At 36.5% G+C, this 27,599-nt stretch overlaps 1 protein-coding gene across 2 annotated transcripts in view; it reads left to right on the top strand.

Annotated features, from left to right (window-relative positions):
* The window catches only part of cckbra (cholecystokinin B receptor a), a 45,594-nt gene that overhangs the window by 5,783 nt on the left and 12,212 nt on the right, over window positions 1-27,599 (top strand). For both annotated transcript variants that reach the window (XM_087234930.1, NM_001114714.2), the window contains 1 exon segment: window positions 12,021-12,269. In XM_087234930.1, coding sequence (XP_087091056.1) covers window positions 12,021-12,269 — 249 coding nt within the window.

Here is a 27,599-nt window from a genome sequence, read left to right as displayed (position 1 = left end):
TTGGATCCACACTCTTGTCAGCATCCCCTTTACATTACAGAAGACTCAGCCAAACATGGATCCAGCGTGCATCAAAATTATGCATCTCCTGCAAGAAGCACAATCTTTCGAGGAGTATGTGGAAGACTTTATCCAATTGGCACATCTGACATCACTGAATGAGCTATGTCTTATGATATTTTTTCGTGGTGGTTTATCGGAGCCACTATACTCAAACATGAATTTGCATCAACCCCATTGGCGACAGGGCTTGCAGTCCCCTCCATTAACATTATAATGCTGCCATCACCTGTACTCCTGTCCCGTTCACCAGCCTAAACGATGGCTGCCTCCAGTCCTCCAACTCACAAGATGGGCACCTCCAGTCCGCCAGCTTACAGACTCTATAAAGCTGCCAGATCCTCCAGGGGCATTAAATCCTTTCGAATTCCAAAAGTTGCCAGATCCGCCACCTGAGTCCCACGAATAGCCAAAGCCGCCACCTGAGTTTCACGAATTGCCACCAGAGCCATGTGACTTCCCAGTGCGGCAAGAGCTGTGTGACTTCCCAAAGTTGTGTGACTTCACAGAGCCGCCAGAGCCATGTGACCCTTTAACGTGTCCTGAACCAAAACCTTCTGACCCACTGGGGTTAACCAAACTGCCAGTGCCTTCTGAACCAAAGCCTTTTGACCTACTGGGGTTAAATGTACTGCCAATGCCTCCTGAACCAAAGCCTCCTGACCAACTAGGGTTAAATATATTGTCAATGCTTCATGAACCACAGCCTCCTGACCCAATAGGGTTAAATGAAATGCCAGTGCCTCCTAAACCAAAGCCTCCTGACCTACTGGGGTTATATGAACTGCCAGTATCTCCTAAACCTAAGCCTCCTGACCCACTGGGGTTAAAGAACTGCCAGTGCCTACTGAACCAAAGCCTTCTGACCAACTTGGGGTTAAATGTACTGTCAATGCCTCTCGAACCAAAGCCTCCTCACCCACTGGGGTTAAATGTACTATCAATGCCTCCTGAACCAGAGCCTCCTGACCTCCTTGGGTTAAATGAACTGCCAGTGCCTCCTAAACCAAAGCGTCTTGACCCACTGGGGTTAGATGAACTGCCAGTGCCCATAAACCAAAGCCTCCTGACCAACTAAGGTTATATGAACTGCCAGTGCCTCCTGAACCAAAGTCTCCTGACCCTCTGTGGTGGTATGACCTGCCTGTGCCTGTTGAACCAAAGTCCCCAGACCTACCGCAGGTCCACGCTCCAGGCCCTCTGCAGCTTCACGCACCAGAACCTCCACATCCACCCCTGTTCCACTTCATCTCCACCTCCCACCTGGCCTGTATTTGGAGTGTCTGGAAGCCGCTCTTTGAGGGGGGCTCTGTCACAGTCACTAGCAATCTAGCCCATGCAGATCACTGGAGAACTACAAATCTGCCAGCAAAAGAACCACATATACAGTCATGCACCACTCATACACCTGGCCTAAATTCCTATAATTATAATAATTATAATTATGACACATTTCCCTGCCTTGTTTTGCTGTGTTAGACCCTTGCCTTGTTTTATTTTTTATTCCTGTAAGCTTCCTGCCTTTTGACCTTCCACCTGTTTATAACCACAACTCTGTATTTGCCTGTATACATCTGTTTGCCCCTGTGTTGACTGTTGCTTGCTTGACCAACCTGTTAATAAAACCTGTATTTGGATCTGCACCCTGTTTTCAGTGTCCCCTTCATATTAAATATGAAGTGTGATTATTAATAAAATGAATACATTTTTACCAATAGAGGCTGGTTATATTCACACACTGATACCACACATCTGTGTTGTGTTTAAACAAAGAAAGCTATATAAAAGTATTTTTTGCATAATATGTCCCCTTTAACAAATTTAATAGTTTATCATCGCTTACTATTGCAATTAAAATTCCTCTAGGACACCAACAGTAAATCTGGGCAAATTAACCTTTTCCGTTAAGGCTTGGGTTAAAAATCTTAATGTAATCTTTGATTATGGCTTCAGATTTGATAAATGCAGTTGTCAAATCCTGCTTTTTTCAGCTTTGACTTTTAACACAGGTAAAACCTATTCTAATCTAAAAAAAAAAAAAAAAAAAAATCTATAAAATATTTCATGCTTTTATTTCATCTAGGTTGGACTACTGTAAGACTCGGTATCTTCTTATCAATCCTATTTATTTACTGAACATCAACCTGGATGGTCTTTTTGTTTATCAAACCAGGAATTATTATGTACCCCTAAGTGTAGGCTGAAATGCAGAGGTGGCCGTGCTTTCATAGTAGCTGGTTCTAGATTGTGGAATGCTCTGCCCCTCTGTATTAGATTTGTGTCATCTCTATCTGTTTTTAAAACTAGGTTCAAATCTTACCTTTTTTTTATCAGTCAGAATTGTTTGTTTTAGCTATAATTTTTTTAATCTCTTTTTGTGATTTGTAATGTGCCATTGGTCGGTTGTGTTTAATAGTCCTATATAAATACAATTGACAAGGGCCCCATTTCAGGAACGAGGTAAGTGAAAACTCAGACTATGTTAACCTCGAAATGAGAGAAACTCTGGGTTTTCCGTTTCAAAATGGTAAGTCAAGCCTGTTTCTGAAAGAGAGGTAAATTTAACTCAGTGTCAGTAACTATGGTAACCTACTCTATGAACCTAACCTGGTCAGGAGCAGGTTTTATTCTCTAAACTCTAAGTTTCTGCCAGTCACCCACCTATTTTATGTGCATTTTGGAGATGTGTAGAAAAACAATTGATGGAAATGCCAAGATGCTCATAACTTTTGAAAAAACAATTTATGCACATAATTGAGTCGGATAAACTTTTATTCCTTAAGAAAAGATGCGCATTAAATGCGATGGAAACACTTTTTCTCACCAAATTCCAGTATGCACATTTAAAAAGGTCATGCAATTTTGTAATAAGAGATCACGTGATGATTAAAACGTGTATAAATAGACAAACCAGCAGGCTGAGCACACTGTAAAACATCTAAAATGTTGTTTTGGTCATTCTGAAAAAAACTTTACCGTTCCAGTATTAGTATTATTAATGACCCCCAGAGCTGCCAAGAGTGTCTTTGCTCTGTGTCTGATGCCTTCAAACGCCACCACGCTTTCATTGCATATCATTGCATTGCCTAAATTTCAGTCACACAAAGAACAAAGTCACGAGAATCACTTGTCCATTGTTAATGAATTATTAGCTTAAATTCACTGACCTTCAACAGGGACATGTACTGTAACTAGATTATTGGGATTATTACTCGTTCTAAAACTATTTTTAGTGCTGCTGACATTCTAAATGTCATATCAACCACCACTTGATCAATAAAAAAGGCAGACAAACTTTTATATCTATTAAAAATCCAACAATTTTATCCTAAAATCAACATGTAAAAGTGGGAACCTTAAATTAAACATTTCCACTAAACATTGAGTTAAGGTTATATGCATTCTTGTTTTGTCAAATTTGTTGTAGAAACTACGTAGTAGCCTGTTTTATGTATTTAATGCAATTACATCTGAAATAACTTCAAAATTACTGCCAATTCCACATTTTTTAAGTGAAAAGTCAATAAACGTGACACATTACATTTTTAAATTCTACTTAAATATTTAAATTAGTGCTGTCAAAATTAGTGCGTTAACGCATGCGATTAATTTGAAATAATTAATACGTTAAAAAAAAATTATGCAATTAACGCAGTGAGAGTTTTTTTTTTACTTCCTGTTGTCGTCACCGTGTGTTTAACATGCAAAGAAAAATAGATAAGAGCAAGGAAGCACTTTTTGAAGGCAAGTTTCAGTATAAAACAATTAATGTCGCATCACCAGGCTACCCAGCATTTTCGCCAGAGTTTCATGCAATTTCAGGTATTTCATTTTTAACTTTCAACTTTTTTTTAATGTAATTTGATACCGCATGGCGAACGGAAAGAAAAACCTCTGCATTTCGTGACTCGGTCCTTTAAGCTAATCAAAAATCGCTGCTTACATGGTAGACTCTTAATAATAGTATACTCTTAATCATATTAAAATCAGATGATTGGTGTCCATGTAAATGAAGTGTCAGATGAAGTCGCAAGATGTCGTTTCTCTGCCTTTAAGCATGCGCCCTCCAATGTTTCATTAAGTTTGACGTGTTTCCTCCTTAAAGGCAACGAAAGCGTATGCTTCACGTTGTTGTGTCAGAATCCTTGTGAAATACAACCATACTTTAGAACGCTTAGTTTAAGCAAATTTGATAAACGCAATCAAGCCTGTTGAATCTAAAGGGAGTCGCTCCGGCTGCCCTGGCCTGTGCATTGCATGTGTGTGTCTGTCTGTGTCAGGCCTATGCACAGAGCACAGACCCTTACAGGAGCAGGTGCTCAACGCGATCGCAAAGTGAAGAGCAAGTGCCTCCTGAGAGGGGCACCTCAGCCAATGAGAGCAGAGTTTAGCCACCGGGCCACCACCCTGTGCACGGCCCTGGTTTGTGTGTCTGTGCGCACACGCACGCGTGCCTTTCTTAGCAACAAACCTGCCTAAATGTCATTGTCTTTGGCCACTAAATCAAAAAGTTACAAATTGCAGTGAGATTGATTGCGTTGCACTCTCAGCTCACATTATTCAAAAGATAAGGTCCACATTGTCCCCCGATAGTGTCAACAGACTGGACTGTTTTAGCAACTGGCTCAATGTAAAGGAGGACTAAGCAAAATTGTTTCTACTTCATAATTAATGTTCTCAACTCACAGCAATACAACTTTAAAATGAGAACAATTGTTTGTATTCAATACTTTATTGTTATTATAATTTTCTATTTTCCATATTTGCAATGCCTGTATTTTGGCATTTATTTGCAGTCCAATTAGAATCCAACTTGGAAATTTTTTTTTTCTTTATTGGCATTGATTGTTTTGAAATTTAAATGGCATTAACATGCCTGTGTTTTAATTTCTGTAATAAATATGGGTGTCAAGCCAGGATTGTTTATTGTGGGTTTGTTGTTTACATGAAGAAATCTATGGTACAAGTTAAACAAAAATTTGAATAAACAATTATATTTTAATTTAAATAGTTTTTGTCTTGCTTTTACATGAATTTTACATTTAAATAGCCACAATTACAAGTTTCAGTCTCTTAAATGTGATTAATTGCAATTGATTAAAAAAATGTCATTAATTACTTAATATTTTTAATCGATTGGCTACACTAATTTAAATACTTTAAATGTAAATTTATGTATTTACTTCAGTAGATATGTTTTTCAACGCTAACTGTCTGTTTCACTGATGCAGAGGTGTTGCTTTTTTAAATATATGGTTATATTTTCTATAACTTTGCATGAGCAAAGTTAGTCAACTCTGAGTTTAAGTTTAAACTCTGAGTTGGTTAAACCTCCTTACTGAAACAGGCCCACTGACATTTAAATCTTTAAACCATACATGAGCTAGGAGTTCTGCAAGCATGCATTGCAGAAAGATTAATAATATATAATAATAATAATAATATATTATTAATAATAATAATATATAATTGCTGCTTTGCATGTTTTAAATGTATGGACTGTTGTTTTGGTTGTCACTGTTTTTAATTGTTTTGAACAGATACTTTTCTTTTAAAATGATTTATGTTGTTGTTGTACTTAATGTGATGAGAAAAAAGATTAGAGGATTAGAAGAAGCAATTTTAAAGCCCTTTCATATTTAAGACTTTAATGCTGACTAATTAAATGTGTTGTGTGTTAATATGTTGGCTTTCTGCACTGTGAAAGATACATTAGCTGATCAGGATATTGTGCTTTTAGTGAACGGGCAAATAATTCAAACTTTAAATGAAGAAGTGTTGCTTTGGGCAGTTATTAAGTTTAATAGAGCTTGCTTTAGTGAAGAGAGAAAAAAACGAGTTCATTCGTTATTGAGTAAGAAAAAATACTTTTCTAACTGCATTCCCTTGGTTGGATGCTTACTCTGTGGTGTTGTTTTTGGCACTGAAACTGAATACAGGCTCCTAACATTACACTTTGGCACTGTGCCCGAATAAAATGGCTTTAATTTTTAATTGGCTTTGAATAACAGCAAATCCTTTTACCCAGCCTAATTATGTGACATTCTAAAAATCACAGACTTGCAGATGACTCCCATTTGCTCATTTTAATTTATTTATCAAATGATTAAGGACCCATTTTTAACTTGGGTACAGGCAATGCCTGTAGACAATTTCAATCTAAGCAGAATTCATGATGAACGCAGCTGAACTGACCAATGAATAAAACATTATATAGATGCATTATTGAAATGCATGCATCTGCGCTTGCAGGGACAAGCACGAGAAGTATTATTCAAACTTTGTTCACACCAAGAATAATGCCCCTTGTCTAATGTTGGTTTAGGAAAGGGCAAAATTTCAATCACACAGTGCAGATGGGCTTTTACAAACTGTGGCATACACACCATAGCAAGACAACCCAGGAGATAAAATCACCACAAAAATAAATAAACCACCACAACAAAACCTGGAGAAAATTAAGAGGGGAATAATAGATAGAGACATAAATAAACAGAGGTAGATAAATAAATTACTAATAGATGAAAATAAGGGAGATCAGTAAATCTACTATTGAATTTATTTCATATCAGAAAGATTGTATTTATTAGTTATAAGTAGATTCTGGATATTCTTTAAGCTGTGAGTTAGGGCATGTCTATGACAAATCATGTCAGATGCAATGGATGAAGCATCTGTATTGATTGTCAGTTTGTTAAATAATAACGTTTGCAATATATTTCCAAGTAAACTAAAGACAAATCCAACCTCTTTGTACAGTAACAGTGGAATTTAATATGGCTTAATTTACAGCATTTGCAATCACAGAATAAAACATGTTGAATAATATGTATTTTCTGATTGGTCAGTCGCGAATCACTAAAACTAGAAACAAATGGCTTTTTAGAAACTTCGAATCATCTTGCCTGTCAGTAAATGTATGTTCACATCCATACTTAAATTCTTGTCTGTCACACTGCTGTTTAGGTCAGTTTTTCTTAGGTCAGTCACCATCTTGTTACTGAATAGTACAAGTGTAAGAGGCTAAATTATCATATGCATCTGTTTATATGACAAAACATGTCTTTTTGACTCAAGAAGGTCCATACTGACTCCAAAGGCATATATTGATAAGATCAGGGCCTGAAATGTGGACTTTGGGGGTTTTATGATGCGATCATATGTTAATTGGTCAGTTTGAATGTCTCATCATTTGGGCTTTAGTCACATGTTCAAGAAAGATACAAAATAGTTGGTAAACTGTGCTCTGTTTCTTTGCCTGCCCTGTCTTCTCTTGGTCTGTTTTTCTCCTGCTCTGCTCCTCTCCTCCTCTTGAGTCTATCTTCTCTGCCTCATTGAGGCCTACTTAATCTCTTTGTCTCTCTCCCTCCCCCTTTGTCTCTCCTTCTACCTCTGGTAACTTTAATTTTACATTTAAGCTGAGTACAATTTATATCATATCATTTTATCATTTTATACAGGTATTGTGTAATTAACACAGTTGTAACCATAGAGAATTCTTGTCATTAAATCATCTCATTTTCAAGTATTTGTGAATTACTTTTGATTTAACATCAACACTTAATTGTTCCATATTGCAATACAATACAATCACATAATATCATTGCTCTCCCACATTTATAGCCATTAATACTGCCCTTATTTCCGTTTTTGGTATGGGATTGCAGAAGAATGTTTTGACTAGAAATGTACAGTTTTTTACCATCATGCTGGTAACTTTTTAGTCGCTCAGCAGAAGCGAACTCTACAGTTTGAAGCACTGTGGTTTAAAACCCATTCTTACACAAGGTTGTTTTTTTTAGTGTATGCTCCATTTAGCTATTTTAGTTTCTATCAGATTTGCATTTAATTAAAGATTTAATAAAGAGAACAATTTTTTTTTCTTTTTTTTTCTTTTTCATTGAAAAACCTACATTCTGTTAAAGTCATAATTATTAGCCCCTCTGATTTATTAGCCTCCTGTTTATTTATTCCCAATTTCTGTTTGACAAAGAGAAGATTTTTTTAAACACATTTCTAAACATAATAGTTTTAATAATGCATTTCTAATAACTAATTTATTTTATCTTTGCCATAATGACAGTAAATAATATTTTATGAGATATTTTTCCAGACACTTCTATATAGCTTAAAGTGACATTTAATGGCTTAACTAGGTTAATAAGGTTTAAAGTGGCTATTTATTTTGACCATAAAATAGTTGTTAAAAAAAAAAATCTTTTTTTCTAGCCACAATAAAACAAATAAGATTTTCTCTAGAAGAAAAAAATATTAGCAGATATACTGTGAAAATGTCTTTGCTCTATTAATCATATTTTAGTAAGAATTTAAAAAAGAAAAAAAAAATCAAAGCTAGGTTAATAATTCTGACTACAACTGTACATACAGTACCGGCCTAAATGCTTAGAAGAAAGAGATGGACCATATATCAAAGTTCCCCTGGAAGTGCTTTATCACAGTGAATTTAGCTTACTAAAAAGTAACTCAAAACCCTACCTCCCACCCCACTAATCTAACATCATGTTTGGGGAAAGTTCATAAAAAACCTTATTATACGTGAATACCATTTACAACATGAAACTGCATGTGACACAAAATAAAAAATTTAAGCTAGGTGTACAACATGGACAATGAAGCCAATAGAGACATTATAAAATAATTATAAGATAATTTGTAAATTAATAATGAAATAAAATAAATAAGTTAACATCCAATAGTCTTGTAAAAATCTATATCATTTCAGTGTTCAGTATCAGTTCAAGTCTTTATCTACAAAAATAGTACGAATGTTTTCCAAACCCTGATAAAAATTTGTCACTTAGTGTGAGTTTCAGTTCTTCTAAGTGTAACATATTTCCAAATTCTCTAGCCCACATTCCAATGGTGAGAACAGCATAAAGTTTCCACATTTGTAAAATTATTATTATTTATTTATTTATATATTTATTTTTTGCAATAAACATACAAAATAGAATTGCTTGTATTTGGTTTCTACCCAATGTATTTGTCAAGCATGTGCAATTGTATTTGGTCTCTGCTCCTTAAAAGTCCAATACTAGGATCAGGTTCCAGATTCACTGAATACACTTCATAAAGAAACTTAAATAGAGAACAATGTTGTTTTGTCTAATTTGTATGTTTTTCAACAAGTTGCCACAGAAAAAGCAGGATAAAGTACAAAAAAGTTTGTAAGAGGTAAAGAACATCCAGGTGATTTTTATTACAGAATAAATTACAGACATGCTTTTCAGCAGCCCATGCAAAGCGGAGCGCTGTTATATAAGACTGAATGGTTATATTTTGCGAAAACAATTACCTGCATGTACTTTATCCAGTTTGTCACTGCTACTTGCCACAAAATGTAAAAATGAGATCAAATATTTTTCTTAGCAGTAATACTTTATTAATTATCTAATTAAAGGCCAAGAGAAATGAAAATGGCTGAAAGGAGCATACATTAACCTATGCATTATTCAGTCACAAGAAAGTGGCAAACAGTTGAAAACAATGGTAAAGACAGACAAGTATACACTGTAAAAATGCTGGGTTTCAGGCAATCAATTTGTGTTGAACTTAAAGGAATTTAGTTAATTTATTAGTCTGTACCGATTTAAGTAGATTGAACAAAAACCAATCAAGTAGTCCCCCCAAACTAAAGAATTGTTTCAGCTCATTTAAAATATGGTTTGAGCAAACAGCAAACATAATTTTTCACGCATATATAGATGCCAAGATGATTGGAATATCTGCAATGGGCGGTTGTTGTTCTGGTAGAACATACAAATGTTGTGTCTAACCAATCAAAATCATGTATTCCAGACAGCTGTGTTATAATCTGTGATAACAACCACCTGGAGGTATATTAGCCTTTACATAAGATGTTGTAATTATAAGTTGCCAAATTGTAAATATGACTTTCAGACAGTTGAGACGGTTGATTGAGGTTATTTAAAGAAATCAGAGCACATGGCATAAACAGACTAAAGCCATGCTGACACCAAATGACAATACAAGAGCACATGGCCATGAACACAATACAAAACCATGTGCTTAACAGTAATGACACACACGATTAGACAAGAGGTGTCCTGTGATGTCGTACACAAACATTTGGCTAAAAGGAGATTTGAAAATAGGGATCGGACAGAATCCAGACCTTATGACCCAGACACAGAACACACTGCCTGAATAGAACAATGCATGACCCAAAACAAAGCCACATGGTCATGCAAAGATACAATAAAATAATAACATTACTTCTGTCACCAACCTAGGAACAAGAACAAGCAAAATAACAGGACTCCAAATGCCTCCATTTATATTGATTTGAGTCCTTTGTGACTTGTAACTCAGTAGTTCATATTTAATTTGATTTGAAGCAAATCTGACATGCATGAGGAGACACGTTTGGTAGGTACTGTTCCTGTGAGAGCAGGTACTGCTCCTAGCAGAGCAAATGAACAGAGGAGCTGTCAGGGGAACACAACAAACGAGGAGCTGTCACAACAGTTACAGCCATGACACTACACACAGACTGACACTGAACATTAGAATGAGCAATACACTGTGCCATTTGGATGACACTGTATTAACTGTAACTGTAGTGTTGCTGACACCAGTGACTGTGACTGACTAAGAAGGCAGCCACAACTTCACAAATGTCAATTTTATGCTTTCTTGATGTTTCCACTGTATAGTCAGAATCTGTTTATGCCCAGGGACAAAGGGCTATGTTTATAAACTCCAGTATGAAACATCTCTAAAAGAATGGAGTAAAGAACAGAATGACAAATTGCAAATCAATTTTAAGCTGTTTATGATTTTCTGTCACAGAATACATATTCTATCTATCTATCTATCTATCTATCTATCTATCTATCTATCTATCTATCTATCTATCTATCTATCTATCTATCTATCTATCTATCTATCTATCTATCTATCTATCTATCTATCTATCTATCTATCTATCTATCTGTCTACCTGTCTGTCTGTCTGTCTGTCTGTTTGTCTACATTTTAATGATATAATAATATTTCAATTGTGCTGTAAACGGAGTGCACTGGGAGAGGGTTTCTACAAAACAAACACCAGCAAAACAAACAAACAACAGCAATAAAGAAGTTAGGGTTAAAATAAGCAATAATCAATGTCACATTTACAGGAAAATGTCCTAATGATAGAATTGTGCAGTATGAAAATTTGTAGATAGATAAGTCACCATTTACATATATGTTATTACTTTGGCAGAAATAAATTTACGACCAATATTTGAAGTTACTAATTTAACTTCAGTTGTTTTTTCAATTAATTTAATCAAATTAAAATATTGCATATTTTATCAGCTTCTTTTTTTATATGCAAAAACTGAACACTATTAAGCACTGAATTTTAGCAAATCATCTCAACTTGTACATTTAAAAATATTATTATATAAAAAAAGGTTCATTAAATATATTTGGTTATTTTTACCTGGTCTGAGTAAAGTGTTATGGATGACGTGGCTTTACTTCAGGAGTATGAAAGACGAACTGAGATCAGAAATGGGAATGATTATCAATATTGCCTACATGTTAGGTGGTAAAAAATGCATAAAGATTACTTTGAAGTATGTGACGGTGATGGTGAATTGATTGTTCAAAGCTGAGGCGAGAAATTCACAGACAGCCACCTACCTGAGAAGGTGATTACTTTACGGATTCCTCATCTGAAATCAAAAATGTGCTTTTTTTCCACAACCGTTTCCATCATTCCATGTAAACAGACACCCTGCATTCATTTCTCATAACCCATAATCATACGACGCATAAAACACCACTCATCAGCTTGTGCAGTAAAACATATTTCAAAACATGTTTTAAACATACCCACTTTGAAAATGTAGCTCACTTCTTTATTAAAGGTGTCATAAGAGAATGTATTGATTGCCTTGACCAAAATGGATTTTTCTCTCTCTTCAGAAATGGACTCAGTGAGGATTATTCTTTACTCACTTGTCTTTCTCCTGAGTGTGTTTGGGAACCTTCTGATCATTGTGGTCCTGATTGTAAACAAGAGAATGCGGACAGTCACCAACTCCTTCCTGCTCTCTCTGGCCGTTAGTGATCTTATGATGGCCATCTTCTGTATACCCTTTAATCTCATCCCCAGCCTGCTAGAGGACTTCATATTTGGAGCTGCGATGTGCAAGACAGTTGCATATTTCATGGGTAAGGAGGACTTGTTTAAACTTATTTCAACTGGAAGGTTCATGTTTAACTCTGCCAATGCACTGTTCAATAATCTTTAATTACAGATCAAACCCTAATATTTTTTTACACAAAATAATATTATAGAATTATAATATTTCACATCTCTATGAGTAGCAACTGAATAAAACAATACTGCAGGTCAATGTTTCTTCAACTATGATGAGTAAGTAAATAAATAAATAAACAAACCGTTATATATAACTGTAATAAGAGCTGTTTTCTGTCATTGGTTCCCAACTGGGGACTCGCCACCCTGCACATTTTGTATGTTTAAATAAGAAAGATACAAATATAAAATGTGCAGGGATGTGGATTTCCAGAACTGTACTTGGGAACTACTGTTCAATGTGAATATATTTCAAATTTACAGTTTAATAGAACATAATCATCTATTGTGGCAGCAGTCATTTATAATATTTACATGCAGAAAACAGCTTTATAGATTAGGCTTAAAGCACTTAAATCACTTTCTGAAGCACAGGCTCATATGACTAGCTCAATACATCATCACACAACAACTGTAATTAAGCTCTTGGGAAGCCTTTAAAAATCCATCTATTTCTCCCTGTCATTGCCTCTCAATTATAGTACCGATCTGACTTGACTTTATTTATAGATGTTGCACTTCACAACTAATAATCATTGACTGTGCTGTTTCTTCCGTGCTGCTTATTCCTCTTTGGACAATGTATTTTCACTCGGCCCATAAAACTAACACTAAACTGTCTCACCAAATAAATATGTTAAATACACCTGTTGTTTAAATGGGTGGCCTAGAGTGTATTTTTAAGGCTTGGTTGTGTTCATAAGATGCAAAGCAATGTGTGCTAATGCTACATATATATATATATATATATATATATATATATATATATATATATATATATATATATATATATATATATATATATATATATATATATCTTACTTTAATTATATACTGCTACTGAGCTAACATAAAAACAACTGTCATATTTCCTAGTTACTCTGAAGGGCCTGCCCTCAAGAAGCTCTGATTGGTTTGCTAACATAATGTGCTGTTGTTCACCAATTGGCTCAACGTCATCAGGAAAAGCGTCATGCTCCTGCTACAAGCATGCGCTTGGCCTCTGCTTCATAAATACTGTCAGTCAGAGTAGCTGTTATCCATTTCGATTTGAGCCTGAATCAGACAGAAAACGAAAAGGACACAGTTAAACCTCACGCCTGCTCTTTAAAATAAAATCTGACAAATGTTTTTTACATTTGGACTAAGCATGTGCAAGTAATATATAACGTTCCTTTAACTTTTGTGAGTTTGTTATTTAAGATGTAGAACGCAGGGAAAGTGGCCGGATAGAGAGACACTGCACGCGCTGCTGAAGATTGTGGGTGTTTACAGCAGTTTGACGGAAAACATGAATTTGTAGCTAAATTGTTAATGGTGCCAAACAGCATTTCTCTTTGTTTACATCCTTGGTTACGTCCTTGCTACAACATACCATTACCGCTAGACACTATGTATGTAATAAATCAATTTTAACAAATAAAAATACTTACAGGTTGTGGCTCACAATTCACAGCTTCTTCTATTATGTTGTAACTGATGCTTCTTTGGGGAGCTTTTAGCTGAATCTAGCACATAACTTAGAGAGATTCTGGAAGCTGTCCTTTGTCAAATGCTAGAGCTAAATCTTTTTATAATTCTTTGTAATATAATTAAAACTAAACGGTAAGCACTTCTCTCTTTGTATCGTGTCCTTTAGAAGCCCAAATTCAGAAACAGAAAAAGCTCTGTGGAAAAAGCAGCATTTGTATGGCATTTTAGGTTTCTCTGCTATAAAATAACAGCACCTCTGGCCATGCCCCCTTTTCTGCACAGGGTGTATGTGTGTGGTGAATGTGTGTAACCTGAAGCATTTGTGATTTCACTAGCCCAAATGTATTATGTGTTTTTTGTGTCCCCAATCTATCTTCACTGTAGGCTTTGCTCGGCTAACTCTGTAAGAGCCATTGTCTCACTTTGCATTGAATTTTGAGCATATTACATTTAGAGATGTTGTTTATGTTCACACATAAACACCACAGCCATATCACCCTGCAGCCCAAGATCGGTTACTCACTAAAGCTAAGCAGGGCTGAGCCTGGTTAGTACCTGGATGGGAGACCACTAGGGAACACTAGGTTGCTGTTGGAAGTGGTGTTAGTGAGGCCAGCAGGGGGCGCTCAACCTGAGGTCTAAGTGAGTCCTAATGCCCCAGTAAAAAGTGAAGGGGACACTACACTGTCAGTGGGCGCCGTCTTTCGGATGAGACGTTAAACCGAGGTCCTGACTCTCTGTGGTCATTAAAAATCCCATGGCACTTCTCGTGAAAGTGGGGTGGGGTGTAACCCCGGTGTCCTGGCCAATGTCCCTCTATCGGCCCATACGATCATGGCCTCCCAATCATCCCCGTCCACTGAATTGGCTCTATCACTGTCTCTCCACTCCACCAATAGCTGGTGTGTGGTGAGCGCACTGGCGCCGTTGTCCTGTGGCAGCCGTCGCATCATCCAAGTGGATGCTGCACACTGGTGGTGGTGTGGAGAGAACCCCCTCATGATTGTGAAGCGCTTTGGGTGTATGGCCATACACAATAAATGCGCTATATAAATACACATTACATTTACATTTACATTACATCTAAATTACATATGAACTAAAGTTTAAAATATGATATCGTAGTGGACCACCCCTTTAATCAACAATTAAGGCACTAACTCAGTGCATTTATATACATTGACATGAGTGAAATAATGCATTAATAAAGTACATTTAATGTGTATTGCTGTGCACCCAAAGCATATGGCACTCACACATTGGGATCAGCGATGCAAAGAACTATAAGATGATGTTACGAAGAGTTGCACCAGTGAAACTTTTGGACTAGTAAGGAAGACATGCACACCCTTCACTGCCTGGAGAGGTACCATTAGCTTTTCACTCAACATAACACACGTGCTGCTGATGATGTGACAATAAAAGTGATTTGATTAAGAACAAACAAGGTAAAAAATGGAAAGCTCAATAAAGCATTTAAAACAGATGGCTTGAATACACATAAGTACTGTACACCAGCAACAAGTCTGAACCAGAAGTTGATAGATCAAAGTAAATTGAGAGGTCCGTTTGGAACCTGAAACCAGACATTCTCATGAAGGAAATAATCTAGGCAACAAAAGCACTGTCCAATAGCAAAGCCCCAAGTATAGATACCATTCCAGCAGAACTGTTAAAGGACATTCTTCTTGTGGTTGTTGCCAATTTGTGTCAGAAGATATGTAAGTCAAATATATGTACAAGAGATTGAAAGAGGTAAATTTTTATGTCAATTCCTAAGAGAGGCAAAGCTAAGAACTGCTCCAATTACCGCACTATTGCTCTCATTCTACAAGTTAGCAAAATACTTCTCAAGATCATCAAGCAATCTTAGCCCCAATCGTTGAGGTTGATTTGCCTGTTATGCAAGCAAGGTACAGAAGAGGTCATGGCACCAGAGATCTTATTGCAAACATGCGTTGAATAATGAAAAAATCCATTCAGTACAAAAAAATCTTTACATGTGCTTCATTGATTTTTAGAAAACCTTTTGATTGCATTGATGACAATAAGCTTTGGAAAGTGCTTGGCAAAATTGGAGTTACACCCTATTTAGTGAAGTTGATTAGATACTTATTTATAGATCAAGAAACCACAGTTAGGGCTCGATGTGGAGAAACAAAATGGTTCAAAATTGAGAAGTGTGTGAGGCAAGGCTGCATTCTATGCCCCATCTTGTTTAATCGTAATGCAAAAACGATCATCAGAAAGCTGGAATAAGATGAAGAAATGTAATGCTTATCTATGAATCATCTATTTCAAGAGTACACACTTAGGCGGTAGGCGAAAACCAGGGAACCCGGGGAAAACCCATGCAAGCATGGGGAGAACATACAGACTCCACACAGAAATGCAGACTAGAGCTTGAACCAGTGGGATTCTTGGTGTGAGTCGATAGTGCTAACTACAGGTAACTATTGGGCCTCCATGCCGCCCTATCAGGAGAAGGGGGAGAGGTAGGGGTGGAAGGAGGGATTCTTCAAGACGAAGATGACTAGAGTGAAAAAACTGACTATTAATAGTGAGTTAGAATTCATCTGATTGGTGTGATATAAGTAGCTGAAGCGAGACCAGCTGTGATCAATCATAAGCACGTGATATTCTATAAATTAGTTATAAATAAACCGCATTTAAAAACAGAAACATCAATCTAGGCATAATATGTAACCTGGTCCAGGGGATTGTATTCCCCATATTTATGTAACGGGTGAAAGCTGGACAGTGAAAAAGGCAGATAAAAGGAGAATTGTTTGGTTAAGCCCTGGTGCTTGCAAGGACGATTCCGTGGACGGCAAAATATGATGAACAAAGAAGTCAAGCTGGACATGTCAATAGAAGGAAAAATGAAAAAAACTTAGGTTAGCATACTTTGTGCATGAACTGCATTCCAGTTCATTGGAAAAAACAATCATGCTTAGACCAGGCCATCAACGAAGACACAGGCTTGAAACGGATCAACTAAAAGAAGCAATATGGGATCAGAAAGCAAGAAGAGCACTTAGCCTGTAGGATCGCCAAGAGTCGAAATCGATTGAATGGCTAACATCACATCATCCATTTTGAAGGGCTCATCCCTTTTCAATAATCCCTTCGGACAGTCCCTCTGAAGGGATTAGAGCAAATGGATGAGACCTTCCAAACTGAGTGCAGTGTGTGACACCAAACAACTTCCCTGTTCAAAGGATCATGGCCTGAAGTGTCTATCAGTTTTTGTTATGTTATTTTGTTTAGTTTTCAGCACTTCAATATTGTGCCATGATTTTTTCACGCCAATGTCCCTTCGGAAGGCGATATTTATCCCACTTGGAATGCACTGTAAGACAAGAACAAATCTGAGTTGTAGGAATTGTATTTGAATAAAACTTTGACAGTTAATGACAGTAGACAAGCACATAAGATCACTTAAGAATGCATAGTGAGAAATGTCTTGAATTTCCGAGTGTGTTTTTAATGTAGAGTAGACAGCACAGCTTTATAAGTAGCAATGAAAAAATAGATATAGATCCAAATCGATGACTAAAGATTATTAGAAAGCCAAGAAGGTCAATGACACACTGGATTTGTCCAGGACACAAGCAGTGGCAGTGCTTGGAAGAGGTGGTTGTTCTTAGCTTGCTTAGCCCCAGCTTAGAATGGGGAAGAAGAAATCCCACAAGAGGATCTACTGTAGCTGTTATACTGGGGTGAACAGTGTCAGCTTTTCTTGCTTAAAGCATGTAAAAAACTACCTAAGAAGAACCAAGTAACTCATTGAATCAACTCCTTTCAATCACAGCAATAGACAAACTGTTTATCATAATATGCACATAGGCAAGCTACTCTTAAATTTACAAACATTTAATAATTTAGCAGATGCTTTTTTCCCTAAAATGATTTACAAATGATGATAATATAAGCTTTTGGGGTTACCAGAGAGCACACATATGTACTGTAAATGCCATCAAAAGACTAAGTTGGTTTAGCATAAAAAAAGAAAAAAAAATAAATAAACTGGAAAAACGGTTAAAGAGTAATTAGTAAATGTTATTGTTAGTCAGTACAGTTTTGATTAAACAGATGTGTCTCCAGATGTTTCTTAAAGATGGTCAGACACTCAGCTGTTCGATTAGAGTTAAGGCAAGTCATTCCACCAGGATGGGATGTTAAAGATGAAATTCCTTGTAATTGATTTTGTGTACCTTTAGGATGTGACCACAAAGCGATGTTCAGTAGCAATACTAGGTCATGGGTTCAATGCAACCTTGATCAAACACACCTGTCTTTAATTACAAAGTAACCCTACCTTCAGACCCTACTTAGTTGGTTTAGCTCTTTTTGATCAGAGTGGGAGCTGAACTCTGTAGGAAGTTAGGTAGAAGTTTCCTTTCTAAACTCACCAACATAAACTAACCTGACAGCTCACAGACGATCCAACATTTCTTATTGGTCAACCATCAGCTTGGTGTGTAAACATCCCCTGTAAGTTCTACTAACATAATAATAATAATAATAATACAAAAATGATTGTTTGGATTCCCCAAAAGAAAAGTATCTGATCATCATACATATTACTGTTTACATTACACCTGCATTGCCAAGTATTGTTTTACACTTCAGAAAAACACCACCGTAGAAGATGGCTGACTGGCCCAGATCAACATGGAAAGGAAACGTTAAGTAAATAGAAAGTGGAAATGTGGCTCTGGTTTTCCTAGGTAGTCTCCCTTAAGTATTAACCAAAATCAACCCTGCTTAGCTTCAGGTCTTAGGCTAGCAGTCTTGGGCTCCAGATCAAGATAATCTGTTGAAGTTCAGTCCAAGCTTTAGAAAGGGCAAGAAATGTGATTAAAGTGGCTTGAGAGTTGTCGGTGTCAAACTGAGACTCCAGTTTGCATGGGTTCACCCACTCAGTACTACAGAAGATTGGAAAAGGGTTGCCTGGTCGGAGTCTCTTATGCAAGGGTCAGCTATTGTAGAAAACAACATGAAATCTGTTTTGGAGCTATTTTTCTTTGTATCAACAGTTTAGACTGCTGCTGATAGTGTTTGGGTCTGCATAATATTTTATACTTAAAATTGTAATATTTAATATTTATAATATAATAATATGGCGAAGCAGTGGCGCAGTAGGTAGTGCTGTGGCCTCACAGCAAGAAGGTCGCTGGATCGCTGATTCGAGTCTCGGCTCAGATGGCGTTTCTGTGTGGAGCTTGCATGTTCTCCCTGCGTTCGCGTGGGTTTCCTCTGGGAGCTTCGCGTTGCCCCACAGTCCAAAGACATGTGGTACAGGTGAATTGGGTAGGCTAAATTGTCAGTTGTGTATGAGTCTGTGTGTGAATGTTTATGTGGATGTTTCCCAGAGATGGGTTGCAGCTGGAAGGGCATTCGCTGCGTAAAAACTTGCTGGATAAGTTGGCGGTTCATTCCGCTGCGGCAACCCCGGATTAAAAAAGGGACTAAGCCGACAAGAAAATGAATGAATATATTAATATACTGTATACAGTTTACCCATCTTGTCAAAAAACTCAAATTCATCTTAAAAACTGGTTTCTTGACTATGACAGTAAGTTCATTACACTTAAATGGCCTTCACAGTTACCAGACTCAATTCAGTACAGCACCTTTGGGATGTGATAAAACAGGAAATTTAAAAGGTGTAACTAATAAAGTAAGTAAATAGATATGAGTCATACATTCTTTTGAAACCCGTAAGGTATCACATTGAAAAAAAATATCTTCTCAAGGAACACCGTGCTCATCTTTAGTAAGAAATATAATTTTTACAACTTTCAGCATTCTGTTATTCTTTATATATTTATCTTCACCTTAGAATTATGAGGTTCTATCTGACATTTTTGTCAAAATTGAGTTATTGACATATTCTTATTAAATGACAACATATTTACATTATGGGATGTTTTTTATAAGTTGTTAACATTTTAATACTTTTTATTTAATAAACAAATGTTACACACATATTGTTTGCTATGGAATGTAAAAACTTTGAAGCTTAATATCTCAAAATCATTCAGAATGCAAAAAGAACCTTATCATTCCAAGGTGATGATATATCTATATAACTACACAGCTTTTTGGAATGCTAGATTTTGATTGGACTAAGGTTTAAACCATTCAACTGTTGTACTGTTGCCCCTGGCAACCATCTCACTCCTACACTAGTTTCTCACTCCACAGTCTTTTTCTTCTCACAAAATACTAAAAATTCCAATAATAATTTAGAATAATAATAATAATAATGATAAAATATATATTCATTTATTTGCTCATTTAGCCAGAATATGTATACAATAATAATACAGTAATATAGACTACATATTAAAAAATATTCTTTTCAGGATTCTTTCTAATAAGCGACTATGGCTATTGAATTGAACACATTCCCTAACATAGTATTATATGTTCTATATATATTTAAGTGTTTCATTATATAGCCTAAAAGGGCCTTAGAATATTAGTAGAACAGACTGGACCTAAATCATTTTTTCATCTCTGAATTTACTTGGCACTGAGTTGGACAGCAATAAGTCATTCTCACACTGCAAAAGAGTTGGCCTTGAGCCAGAAGAAGAGAACACAGCTCCACCACTGGCATTCTGTGGCAGTCTTACCTTGCTCACTTTATTGCATTAATCTAAAAGTGCTTTGGGCACCTAGTTTTAGTCAGCCAGTGGCAATCAATGCACAAATCCATTGTGAGCTATTGATTTCCTACCCTCAGTGGTCATATTTACTAATGTCTTCCCAAAAGAAAGCAAAATACCTCAGAGAACAAATCTCTCTGTGCAACTGGTTAATATTACAATGATTAACATCTGTGTACTCCATTTTAGATGAATTTTAAAAGGCATCATTCTCAGGAGCATAGAACACAGCAAATATAAAATATTGGTTCTTAAAAACTGAAAAGAGCCAAACTTTTGACCATTTAACTGCAAAGAGCTAAAGAGATTTGTCTTTTAGAAAAGTTCTTAAAAATAAATTTGCTGCATTGAAAGGGGGGGAGTAAGGCTCAAACTAGGCAAAGAGGATTTATGAATCACTATGTGAAGTGGATCTGAAGGGGTAGAGAACAGACAGTAAACAAGAGGCCAAGAACCTGATGGAGACTCCATGTGTATTTTTCATTTGCCATAAAAAGATGCACACAGTCACCTAGAATTTTGTTTTTTAACTTCTTTCTTGGCTGTAGATCTGTATATATCTATAATATCACTGTTAAATATTAATTAGCTGACGAGGTGGATTTATTAAACATACAGTTTAAAGGAGGTGTTGGGGAAGATGGAAACGGATATGACACTCATTAATTTTTATTACGTAAATTCATTGCATGCAAGACCATTACTGTATTTTTTTAATTCCACATATAAATATGATATCTAATGCATTTTTATAAAAATGCCTAGTTCTCTTTAGTACTCTTGCATTTTATTTTGTGACAAAACATTAAGGGAGAGTTTAAGAAATTCACTTGGGTAATCTCTCTTGGTTACAAATCCATCTGCCCAAGTGTTTCTATAAAGTCACTGGATAATCAAAGGCTCTGCAGTATAGCAGCCCTGGTTTCTCATTAGCATTAAACTGCACCATGGTGAAATAAGCAGAGCAAAACATTAAAATAAAAACATGTTCAGTAAAAAGCATGTTATCAAAGGAATTTTTAAATATATATTTTTGGGGGGTGAAGTGTAAGGTTTTTTTTTTTTAACTGGGGGAATACATTAAAACAATTTGTAAAGAGCAGCAAAACAGAATGTAGCAAACACTGCATAATATACATATTCATGTATGCAAACCCCATTAGCTGCAGCTCGCAATCCAGTAGCTTCCACAGGCCTTGGTGTTTGAATCTGATGAAATTAGAAACGGCAAGCTGCCTGAAGTAGAAATTCTTGACTAAAAAGCATCTTTGTGCACAGCAAAATTAACAAAACTCAAAAGTCTGTAAAATTCATGCTAAATGCATGATAGATGGAATACGGATTAAGAACTGATGACATATAATATTGTATACTGTGCACCATCCAGCAGAGAGTTTTTGACAATTGAACAGTGTGTGAAAAAGAATGCTGTTATGGCCCAAAACTCAACACTGGCTCGAATAATAACAACAATCAAGGTTTGAGCCGAACATATGAAAAGACACAGATGCTTGAATTAATAAATTGACGTCCCGTCAATACTCCTTAATTTTCATAAATAATACGTTTCCAAAAAGAGACAACAAAACATTAACAAAAATCATTTAGATAGGTAGGGCAGCTAAGGAAAACAGGTCTCTGACTATAACGTTTTAAAATGGACAGATCTTACCTACAACTCCTGTAAAAGGAATAAAAACAGGTCAGTCTTCAGGCTGCTTTCCTTCGCTAAACTAAATAAATAACAAAACGTGACTATGAAAAATAATCCACTACCTGCTGCGAAAACAAACAAAGTATTAAAATAAATAAACTAGAAAAGACATTGAGAAAACTAAAGAATCAAAATGTTAAGAACAAAACTCTAAAGAGAGCGGCTTGTAGATAGTTCCCGGCATACAGGGCCCAGCCAGCCAGACCGCCTGAGCGCAAGCCACCACCGAGCTAAGAGAGAGAGTTATAGAGACTGAGTCGCCATTGCTTTCAGCCTTATATACTTGGAATCCCTAGTGACGTCACGGACGTCATCCAATCCTGGACAAGAAGTGTAGAAAACTCCACCTACACCTAAAGCGCAACAACCACATACACACAACAAATAATTAAATAAATAAATGAATTAAATAAAACACAGACCCTCGTAACACCCTTAACCTTAAGCGAATAAATTGTAGAGAAGAAAAAACATCCACAGTGAGACACGTGATAAGGCATCTACAATAACAGTATCCTTTTCACAGATATTTCGAATGTCTAGTTGAAACGTTTGTAGAAACAAACTCCATCTCATGAAAAGCTGATTGTGGTTTTTCATCTGACTTTTTTAATGGATTCGAAACAGAACCAATATAAACATCAAAATGTTGTAGAGCAAGGACAAGTGTGAGCGCCTCCTTCTAGTAGAAAGAAAAATCTGGGGCAGAAAGAACTGAAGAACTAATCAAAATGGCTTTGGTTCTCTCGAAACTCACCTGACATTCCTCAGACCTTTCAAATGGTATTTTGAAACTGAGGAGGTCAGTTAAAGAACTACAAGCAACTACGGAAAAATCCCTACAAAAATTTCTGTAGTATCCCACCATCCTTAAAAAGCGGCAGAGTTCACGGCACGTAGTGGGCACTGGAAAACAATGAATTGCCTCGACCTTCGACTCCACCGGTCGTATTTGTCCACCACCCACAACTTTCCGAAGATAAGTCACAGTTGCTCGACTGAATTCACATTTTGCCGAATTGATAGTGAGGTTGGCACTCGACAGACGACTGAATACTTTCTCTAGTTTCGAAGGCCGAAAGCTATTATGTAGTAATTTAGAAAATGATCTGGTGTAATGAACGCGGATATTTATTTGGCACTGTCACTTAAAGGGACCTGCCAATATCCCTGGAGCAGATAATTTTTTAAAACAAAAACCTCATTCCCAACGCGATCCACGCAATCCTCTATCCGAGGTAACGAATAACTATCAGGCTTAAGGAGATTATTTACATGTTATGTTGTCGGATTTTTTTTTACAATTAAGCAGGTTGAACTCCATGAACTAAAGCTTGGTTCAGCGATATTATTTTCGAGCATGAATTTTTCCTCTTTTTGCATCTGTTCACGCTTTTTGGGACTTATAGAGTAAATCCCAAAAAGCGTGAACAGATGCAAAAAGAGGAAAAATGGTTTCTCAGACTGGTAAGAAAACTGGTTTGAAACTTTCCACTGATTTATCTGAAGTAACTTCAAAATTACGCCTTAGAGACCAGCGATTCGTGTGATTAGGTCAATTTTGAGCAGAACTAAAAACATTCTTGTGAGTAAAAACATATTCATCTGCAAAAGCAGCAGCAGCTGAACATTTAGAAACCTTTTGTTCGTTGAGATAGGTTACAACATGTTCTGGAAGACAGTACTTAAATTATTCTGAAATAATAAGTTTACGCAGTTCTTCAAAAGTCTTCACTTTTCACGAACAAATTCCACGTAAGTTTCAGCATCTGTTTCTTTAAGGTAATGAAATTTTTGTCGGTAAGCCTCGGGAACGAACTCATAAACTTCAAGAATGGCACTCTTTACCTGCTCTGAAGTTCACATTTAGACATAGTCATTTTGAAGCTGATGTTATAATGAGCTGCGGTTTTTATTAGATCAGCTCTGCTTACCTTAAATAAGTCAACTTGTTTAGGATTCGCTGTAAACTCGGTTAGATCAAACATTTTTGGGCAGGCGTCGACCTACAGGTAAAAAGCAAGCTCGTTAGTAGCCAACTAAATTCAACGTCTATGACTTATCGAAGTTACAAAGTAACACATTTTTGCTTGAGTTAATAAACTGACATCCCGTCAATATTCTTTAATTTTCATAAATCATACGTTTCCAAAAAAAGACCACAAAACATTAACAAAAATCATGTAAACAGGGAGGGCAGCTAAGGAAAACCGGTCTGCTTTCCTTCACTAAACTAACTAAATAAAAAAACATGAAAAATAATCCACTACCTACTACGGAAACAAACAAAGTATCAAAATAAAAACTTGATAACACACTGAGAAAACTAAAGAATCAAAATGTTAGGAACAAAACTCTAAAGAGAGCGGCTTGTAGATAGTTCCCGGCATACAGGGCCCCGCCAGCCAGATCGCCTGAGCGCAAGCCACCACCGAGCTGAGAGAGAGAGCGAGAGAGTGAGAGAGACTGAGCCGCCATTGCTTTCAGCCTAATATACTGGGAATCCCCAGTGACATCACGGGCTTCATCCAATCCTGGACAAGCAGTGTAGAAAACTCCACCTACAACTCAAGCGCAACAAGCACATACCTGCAACAAATACATAAACAAATTAATTAAATAAAACACAGACCCGCGTAACAAATGCCATTACTTAGCCAAAAATTCAGTGCGAGTATCTGTTGTAAATATAACTTGAAGTATGAGTAAAAAGGAGCCCTTTTAAAAATACTCAAGAGTCGTGAGTAATAAGTATTACACAGTTTACATGCAATTTGTCTGTGTGTGTGTTTAAAATGTGACATTCTGTAGTGTATTTAGTGATTGCTTAAGGCTATTTGTCGATTTTAGTTATCATACAGTAGGCATCTGTCATCTTCTCATCAGTGACTTGTGGTCTAAACTATCTCTCGGTCATAACCTGTAATGATTTAGTGTCTTCTGTCTTCACTTTTTCCAATTATTTTTTTATGTTATAGCCTTATTCCAAAATGGATTAAATTCATTTATTTCATCCAAATTCTACACACGAAAAAACTAAAAATAACTAAACCTGAAAAATGACATATACATAAGTTTTTACAGCCTTTGCTCAATACTTTGTTGATGCACCTTTGGCAGCAACTACAGCCTCAAGTACCTCACAAACTCTATTAGGTTGGATAAGAAGCAATGGTGTACAGCCATTTTCAGATCTCTGCAAAGATTTTCAATAAGATTTAGGTCTGGGATTTGGCTGAACCATTGACTGAGTTGTTGTAAAGCCAATCCATTGATATTTTGGTGGTGTGCTTTGGGTCATTGTCCTGTTGAAAGATGAACCATCACCCCAGTCTTAGGTAAAGAGCACTCTCAAGCAGGTTTTCATTAAGGATGTCTCTGTACATTGCAGCATTCATTGTTCCCTTTATCCTGACTAGTCTTCCAGTTCCTGCTGTTGAAAAAAACATCCCCACAACATGATGCTGCCACCACCATGCTTTACTGTAGGGATGGTATTAGCCTGGTTATAAGTGGTGCCTGGTTTTCTCTAAACAAAACGCCTGGTATTCGCTCTAAAGAGTTCATTTTTAATTTAATCAGACCAGAGAATATTGTTTCTTATGGTCTGAGAGTCCTTTAGATGCCTTTTTGAAAATTCCAGGCGGAGAGTGGCTTCCTTCTGGCCATTCTACCATACAGGCCTATTTGGTGGATTGCTGCATAGATGGTTGTATTTCCGTACGGTTCTCCTCCCTCCACAGAAGCTCAGAGTGAGTATCAGGTTATTGATCACCTCCCTGACTAAGGCCTTTCTTTTCTTATGGATGATGGAGGCCATTGTGCTCCTTGGAACTTTCAGAGCAGCACATTTTTTTCTGTGACCTTTCCCAGCCTTGTGCCAAGAGACCATCCTGTCTCGGAGGTCTACAGACAATTCCTTTGTCTTAGAGCATGTCAAAGCACAAACCAAGCATGATCAACCCTGGGACTTTATATAGACAGGTGTATGCCTTTTCAAATCATATCTCCTCCGTAGGCTTGCCACGATAGACGGTGTTGACCGTGATACCGGTTTTAAGATGCAGCAAGGGTGACATCACTTTTCCTCCGTGACACCATCCCCACATTTTTTTTTTTTTTTTTTTAAGTATTCGGGTTTGTTTTTTATTATTAAATATTTATTTGAATTAAATGGATTATATAATTATAAATAGTTGACTTAAGACAAGATCATGCTCTATAATTAAAATCTGAACATAGCTACAATGCGTCATATTTCATTTATCACGTGAGGAGAAAAGAGGAGTTGAATTTACAGAAAGAGAATGGTGGACGATTAAGTGTCAAAACGCAATGCGAAAGCGCCTGTTTGGCAATATTTTGGGTTCAAACCAAATGCAAAAAGAGAACCTAAAGACGTTAATGAGGCAATCTGCAAACTTTTCCTGACAAAGGTGGCAGCATCTAGAGGAAACATAACTAATTAAAGCACACACCTTCAACGCACCTTTATGTTTAACTATGGGTGGGTCGCGGAAAAGATCCTGTGTGTGCGCACATCTTTTATAACTGAGGCGGCTCTCTTCAAAAACCGAAAGTTACTTCGTCTGTCTGGCAATATTTCGGCTTTTAATCGAATGAAAAGTTCATTTAGATGAGCCAATATTGGTAACAATAGTAAGTGCAATAAAGTAACCGAGACAAGCGGCCATACATCGAATCTGAGGTCTAAGTCTCTCTCTCTCTCTCTCTCTTGCTCTCTCTCTCTCCCTCTTATACATCGAGACGCCAGACAAGTCAAGTCGCAAAACTTAGGCAGGTGCAGCTGACAGGTAGTAGCCTATAGCTGAAGAAGCCTTTGCGAAATATGTCATTAACAGGCATAAATGTCTTTGAGCCAAAAAAAGTATATTTGTAGGATATCTGTAAAAACGCAATTGGAGAAAATGTTATAGGAGTTGTGTAGCCTATTAATTATATACATTCTAAAATAAAAACCTAAATAAACAATTCTTGGCATTTTTCATTTGATAAAAAAATATGTAAACATAAAAAAATCAAAGGGTGGCTAGTTTGTATTAATGTGTTTTAATAGGCTATTTATTAAAATATGCTTAGCCTATTTAAATTTAACGGCTATATACGTCGCCAATAGACAAGCCATTCAAAACATATTATTTCACTGTGTACTGGGTTATAATGTATATTTTACAATAAAAACTACAAATCTGTAACAAATTAAACTAAAAATAAAACGTCTTGCCAGTGCTGTGTGTATTCCGCCACTGACAGTGCACGCCCTTATGCAGCGCCTGTAACTGCTGCTTTTAAGA

The sequence above is a fragment of the Danio rerio genome, chromosome 1 (genome assembly GCF_052040795.2).
Source record: "Danio rerio strain M-AB ecotype USA chromosome 1, GRCz13ab, whole genome shotgun sequence".
NCBI lineage: Eukaryota > Metazoa > Chordata > Actinopteri > Cypriniformes > Danionidae > Danio > Danio rerio.
This window is presented reverse-complemented; position numbering and strand designations above follow the sequence as displayed.